This window comes from Toxorhynchites rutilus, chromosome 3, assembly GCF_029784135.1.
Source record: "Toxorhynchites rutilus septentrionalis strain SRP chromosome 3, ASM2978413v1, whole genome shotgun sequence".
Taxonomy (NCBI): Eukaryota; Metazoa; Arthropoda; class Insecta; order Diptera; family Culicidae; genus Toxorhynchites; species Toxorhynchites rutilus.
In genome coordinates this window covers 195,534,472-195,541,212 of record NC_073746.1, presented here as the reverse complement: position 1 = coordinate 195,541,212, position 6,741 = coordinate 195,534,472, and the positions used below count along the sequence as shown (strand labels likewise).

Genomic DNA, 6,741 nt, shown 5'->3' with positions numbered 1-6,741 from the left:
ATATGATGAGATTTATAGAAATCGCATCAACCGTTTACACTAGCGTGAACTTCTATAATGAATATATTCATATCTTCGGTGAATTTATTCACCTGAAGTAGAACTGCATCCAACTTTAGTGATTTCTCACCAGTGAGAAATTCACAAGCGTTTACATATGCTGAATTTATTCAAGTTATATATACCTCGAATAAGTGTATCATATTTATTCTCACCCGTTTACACCTATTTTCACGTGAATAAATCCATCTATAGCTATAGATCTCCCTAATGTAAACCCGCCATAACGCTGGTCGAAGGAAAATTGGTGAAGGAGTTAGGAATATCCGGCAGCCCACAGTCGCTCTGCCTGCGATGGACGGCGAACACCTCTCGGACCGAGAAATCTTCAATGAGTGTGTCCATCTCCATCTCCGGAGAAGGCAAGGAAAGGAAGCACCAGATCGTTGGAGCGCGAACGGTTGAGAGCTTGAATCTACCAACGCAAAGCTTCAATTTGGAGGAGGCAGTGAAACGTTTCGAATACTTGAAGTACTTGCCTCTGCAGAGTTACCAGAATGCTACGCTTAGGATTCTGATTGGACTGGACCATCTGCCGTTGGCCCTGCCGTTGAAGATCAGGGAAGGAGATGGATCCGGTCCCGTCGCAGCCAAAACCAGGCTTGGCTGGTGCGTTTACGGTCAGCAGCAACAGCAACAGAGCGCCTACAGTTTCCACATATGTGGATGCACGCATAATGAAGAGCTCCACGAAACGTTGAAGCAGTTTTTCACTGTAGAAGAAGTCGGAACAGTCGGCCCTTCCCTTTCGACGTCGGATCAGCGAGCCCAGCAGCTACTGGAGCAAACAACCAAGCGAGTCGGAGACCATTTCGAGACCGGGCTGTTGTGGGACAACGACTACATCGAGCTTCCAGACAGCTATCCCATGGCGTTGAGCCGGATGAAGTGTTTGGAGCGTCGTATGGAGCGAGATCTGACTCTCAAGGAGAAGGTACACCAGAAGATACGGGAGTACGTGTCCAAGGATTACGCGCATGTAGCGACGGACGAAGAACTGGAGACCGCCGACCCCAGGCGAGTCTGGTATTTTCCGATAGGGGTAGTTACGAATCCACGGAAACCCGACAAGATCCGCATCATCTGGGACGCAGCCGCGTTGGTAGATGGAACATCTTTAAACAGCCATCTACTGAAGGGTCCGGATCATCTGACCGCGCTGCCTGCGGTTTTGTTCAAATTCCGGCAATTCGGGATAGCGGTGAACGCTGACGTGCAAGAGATGTTTTTTTTTTTTTTATCTGTATTATAGTGACTTTCAACTCATTTGGCTGGTTCGTCACTTTTACTTCCATTTTTGGAAGAATGTCGGGAGTGAGTATTGAACTCGTGACCTTTAGCGTGAGAGGCATGGATGTTACCACTACGCCAGATCGCCTCCTGCAAGAGATGTTTCATCAGCTTCGGATGGCGGCACGAGATAAACAGTCGTTACGATCCAACGCAGCCTCCCATAATCTACGTTATGGACGTAGCCACGTTCGGAGCGACCTGCTCATCGGCCTCGGCACAGTTCGTGAAGAACTTGAATGCCAAGGAACATGCCCAGCAATACCCTCAGGCTGCGCAGCGGATAGTCGACAACCACTACGTCGATGACTATCTCGACAGCTTCGGGGATGAAAAGGAAGCGAAGAAGATTGCAGCAGAGGTGCGGACCATCCATCTCCAGGGTGGCTTCGTCTTGAGGGATTGGAACTCGAACAGCAAAGCAATACTAGAGTCTCTGGGGGAACCTGGGACCAACGAAGGCGAGAACATCAACCTGGTCGACAAGCAGCACACTGAGAGGGTTCTCGGAATGCTATGGATGCCAGCGACTGACGAACTCTGCTTCTCGACACACATGAGTGAGGAGGTACGCGCACTTATCGAGAGCGGTACTCGTCCAACGAAACGAGAGGTGTTGCGCTGTGTGATGACACTATTCGACCCATTGGGACTGCTAGCAACGTTCCAGATTCACGGAAAAATACTCATCCAGGAGATGTGGCGCACCGGAATCAACTGGGACGAGCAAATCCAGGTCACTGAGTTGAATCGCTGGCGAGAGTGGGTACAGATGATCCAGTTTATTTCAACAATTCGCATTCCGAGATGCTACTTCGAAGGAGCGACGAATTCCACCTACGAAAATGCACAGCTACATGCGTTCGTCGACGCAAGTCCAGCGGCGTATTGCTGCGTTGTATATCTACGCGTGATGAACTCCGATGGTTCCGGAGTGTGTGTATTGGTTGCAGCGAAGACGAAAATGGCACCGTTAAAGCCCATACCCAGGCTCGAACTGCAGGGTTGTGCACTCGGTGCGCGGATGCTGAAGTTCGTCCAGGAAAACCATACAATTCCCATCACGAAACGCTACTTGTGGACGGATAACACTACTGCGCTTTCCTGGATCCGGGCGGATCCACACAACTATCGACCGTTCGTTGCCCACAGAGTAGTTGAGATTCTGGAGACTACCAGTGCGGAGGAGTGGAGATACGTGCCTTCAGCATCCAACCCGGCCGATGAAGGGACCAAGTGGGGAAAAGGCCCATATTTCAGTACTGATAGCCACTGGTTCTCGGGACCAGAATTCCTGCAACACCCAGAAGACGCATGGCCGATTTCACCAGCGATGCCCAGCATCGAGACGGAGGAGATACGAGCTTCTGTCCTGTTCCATCTCGCGTACGAGCCCGTTATCCAGTTCGAAAGGTTTTCCAAATGGGAGAGATTACATCGCACCGTTGCCTACGTGCTGCGCTTTGTCAAGAATATCAGCAGAGAGCGTAGCAAAATATCCGGTGATTTGCAACAGGAGGAGTTCCAGGCAGCGGAAGCGGTGATCATGCAGCAGGTGCAGTGGCAATCGTTTCCGGATGAGATGGTGATCCTCACGATAAATAAATCGGTGGCGCGAGGTGATATGCAACCGATTCCGAAAAGCAGCTCCCTGTACAAAATTGTTCCAAGCCTGGACGAAAATGGAGTCATGCGGCAGACAGGACGTATTGGGGCAGCCAAGCAAGCATCCTACAATCTGCGATACCCGGTGATCCTTCCCAAGAGAAGTGAGATAACTTCGCTCGTGGTAGACCTGTTCCACCGGAAGTACAAACACGCGAACTCAGAGACCGTCGTCAACGATATTCGCCAGCAGTTTGAAATTCCTAGTCTGCGAACACTAGTTCGAAGATGCAGCCGTGATTGTTGGTTCTGCAAACTTCGCCAAGCTCGACCGCACATCCCTCCGATGGGTCCACTACATGCAAGTCGTCTCGAAGCCTTCAGCCGGCCGTTCAGCTTCAGTGGATTGGACTATTTCGGACCGGTGTTGGTGAAGCAAGGAAGAGCCAGCGTGAAGAGGTGGGTCGCCCTCTTCACCTGCCTCACGGTACGCGCGGTCCACCTTGAGGTCGTGAATAGCCGACGACTTCATCCTGCATTTCCGCTGTCAGAAGGTTCATCGGCCGTCGAGGGGCACCCGTTGAGATGTTCAGCGACAACGGGACTAACTTCCACGGCGCCGAACGACTACTTCGTCAACAAATCGCTACGGGGCTCTCCGAAACCTTCACCAGTTCGCAGTGCAAATGGAGCTTCATTCCGCCTGGAGCCCCACACATGGGCGGCGCCTGGGAAAGGATGGTTCAGTCAGTGAAGGCTGCAATGGGGGATGCTTACGGGGATGGGAAGCTTGATGAGGAAGGACTTGAGACTTTAGTTGTGGAGGCAGAGATTATGGTTAACTCTAGGCCTCTAACGTACTTGCCGTTAGACTCTGATGAAACGGAAGCTCTGACACCGAACCATTTTCTGCTCGGGAGTTCAACTGGGGCAAAGGTACCGGGTAAAGGCATACGACATCAGCAGCGAAAGCTCCAAGAACTATGGGTGGACATCCAGGACCAGCTGGACATCTTCTGGAAACGGTGGCTAAAAGAATACCTGCCGGTCATTCGCCGTCAGCCAAAGTGGTTTGAAGAAGCGGCGAAGGAGATCACGGAAGGTGATTTGGTTCTCATCACCGATGAAGGAAAGCGTAGCGAGTGGATCAGAGGACGTGTAGAGCGAGCGATTCGAGGATCGGATGGGCGTGTACGACAGGCGATCATGCGGACTGCCGGAGGACTCGTGCACAGACCGGTAACGAAGATAGCCTTGCTGGACGTCAAAAGGATCGTGCAGTCTTGGCCGATGGCAAGATGCACCCGGCGGAGGATGTTGCCGCAAGTCTACCGATCTACTACATCCACGATGGATCTGGTCACCCGGTATCTGAAAGCGACGCTTCAACGGAAACGTTACCCGCTGTCAGGGAGAATGATCGTGACGCAGACTCGATCGATCTGTCAATCGACCAGATCCGGCTGAATCATACGATCGACCACATTGATTCTGGCGTAAGTGAAGCGGAGTGAATTTATTTAATTAATTTATTACTACCTAAAAGTTATTTTTTTCTACCGTATGAATTTGTTTAATTGCCTAGTATAGTGTAATTTATTAACCTACAATTTATTTTTCTAGATCCCACTTCCGTGGCGATAATTAATTATTCTATGAAGTGCGGTTTCTAACCCCCAAAATTGAATTAATGCACCAAATTGTAAGATGCCTAATATACCTAAATTTGTTATTGAAACCTAATTATAACTACTTTCTGCAGCTTTGAAGCAGATAAATATATCCTATCTAATCTTAGTGTACGGGGTTTTACCTAGGTAGTGCGGACTGAATCAAAACGGCTGTCTAAAAAGATCCAATTGAAATGTCAAAACAGATCCAACGATCAGGAGTGTTATTTTTCTTATGATAATCAACACTATAAAAAAGGTATTGTTATCAAAGGCAAAAATAATTAACATTATAAAATGAATGAACTACATTTTCCGTCAATTGTTTAATTGATCATTGCATCTCTGAAAGAACATCTCATATTGCAAGGTATCAAAACCTGACAGGATATCAACAACCTACGAATAACGCTTAGTTCACTTCAAGATTTCAATGTGAGAGCAAAATTCGACATTGGCGAATTTCGATACATAAATACATAGCAAAAGTGAAATATTTTTTTTATAACGTTTTTTCTAACAGCCTTGCTAGTGAAGCTGACCGAATGGAATTCGCGTAATTATGATCCGCTAGTGCTGATGATGAATATAACGGTAAAGCAATCTGCACTTTTTGTTGATGATGGACGTAATCCTCCGAGTCAAATGCCGGTTTAATTGTTGGGAAGGCATTACAGTTTCTCACGAGGTTTCCTTTCCAGTTGAAACGAAACGATGTATTTCTATCAAAACGATCCTGAAAATATGTATGAAAGGTTAGCTACACTTGGTTTTCAATAATTCAAACATCGTACTTACTCCACAGATACGGGAATCCTTATTCGGAACTAGTTTTTTTGTCTCCGCAAAAATCGACCCAGTGCGTCTGTAAAAACGTTTCCAAGGGTATACAACAAAAGCTAACGCAAACATTTTCACTCGTATTCGGGCAGCCTTTCACTGAGCTACGCATTTTCAATGTCTACTTTCCCCAATATAATGTTTTTCCGAACGAAATAAAAACAAACGAAGTCACAGTCACGTAAATGTTTACTCCTGCGATTTGAAAATATTCGATAAAAAGTGGAACGAAGAGTTGCCAGATGATTTTTAAAAAAGGTCTGTAAAAATATGTGAAAGTCTGTTAAAATTGTGTAAATGTCTGTAAAAGTGTGCGGATCTGTAGAATTGTCTTTCAACGTTAATTTTCACAGATTTATTAATGCTTTATACATCGAGATGCACGTAAGATTGTCTTTTGTATATTACTATATATTTTGTGTATGTATATTTTGTATATATACAGCCGTTTCATGCCAAACCGATAAAGTGGTTCTCAGATTGCGATGAAAAGTGGTGGTTTTGTTCTTTATCGCAAAACATTAGACCCATATTTTTTATTTTTTCGTTGGGGTGACCATTTCCATTTTAGTGTGGTCCGAAATTCCCACTTTTTCCCAAAACTGACATTTTCAAAAATTCATAACTTTAGAACCATTGAATAAGTTTAGATTATCGACATATCTAATTGAAGCCAATGGGCTAGCCTTTTATTAAAAATATTGAGCTAGCAAAAAAAAATTAATTTCCGTAATTTCGTTTAATTTTATTTCGTATCGATTGTAGTTGTTTTTTATTGTTTTCATTGGCGCTATATTTTTTTATATTTTTCTTGAAAGCTGAGGACGTTTTACATGACATATCTCGATTTCAGAGATGCTTTTTTATTTTTTTAAGATATGATTTTTCAAAGTTAACCGGTGATTCGAAAAATCATTTTGCCCCTTGAGAACCACTATATCGCATTCACATGGAATGGCTGTGTATATATTTCCAAATTTTCGTGAAACGTGGTAGATTTGTCCTTTATCGCAAAATATTTGACCAGTATTTTTCCATTTTTCATTATGGTGCTAATTCATATTTTAGGGTGGTCCGAAAAATTATTTTTTTCGGTTTTTTTTTTTCCAAAAATGACTTTTTCGAGAATTCATAACTTTCGAACTGCAGAACCGATTTGGATGATCGAAATATCAAATTAGATGGTATTTTTTAGAAAAACACTTGAAAAAAAAAAAGGATTTTGTTTTTGTAATTATTGATTGTATTTGATTTTTGATGTTCTCATGGCTTCAGA

At 45.0% G+C, this 6,741-nt stretch overlaps 1 protein-coding gene across 1 annotated transcript; it reads left to right on the top strand.

Moving 5' to 3' along the window:
* The first annotated feature begins 391 nt into the window (after nt 1–391).
* Nucleotides 392–3,709, top strand: LOC129773793 (uncharacterized). The gene is made up of 2 exons (XM_055777443.1): nt 392–1,228; nt 1,433–3,709. The coding sequence occupies exons 1-2, from the start codon at nt 392–394 to the stop codon at nt 3,707–3,709; spliced, it is 3,114 nt and encodes a 1,037-aa protein (XP_055633418.1).
* Nucleotides 3,710–6,741: the final 3,032 nt, after the last annotated feature.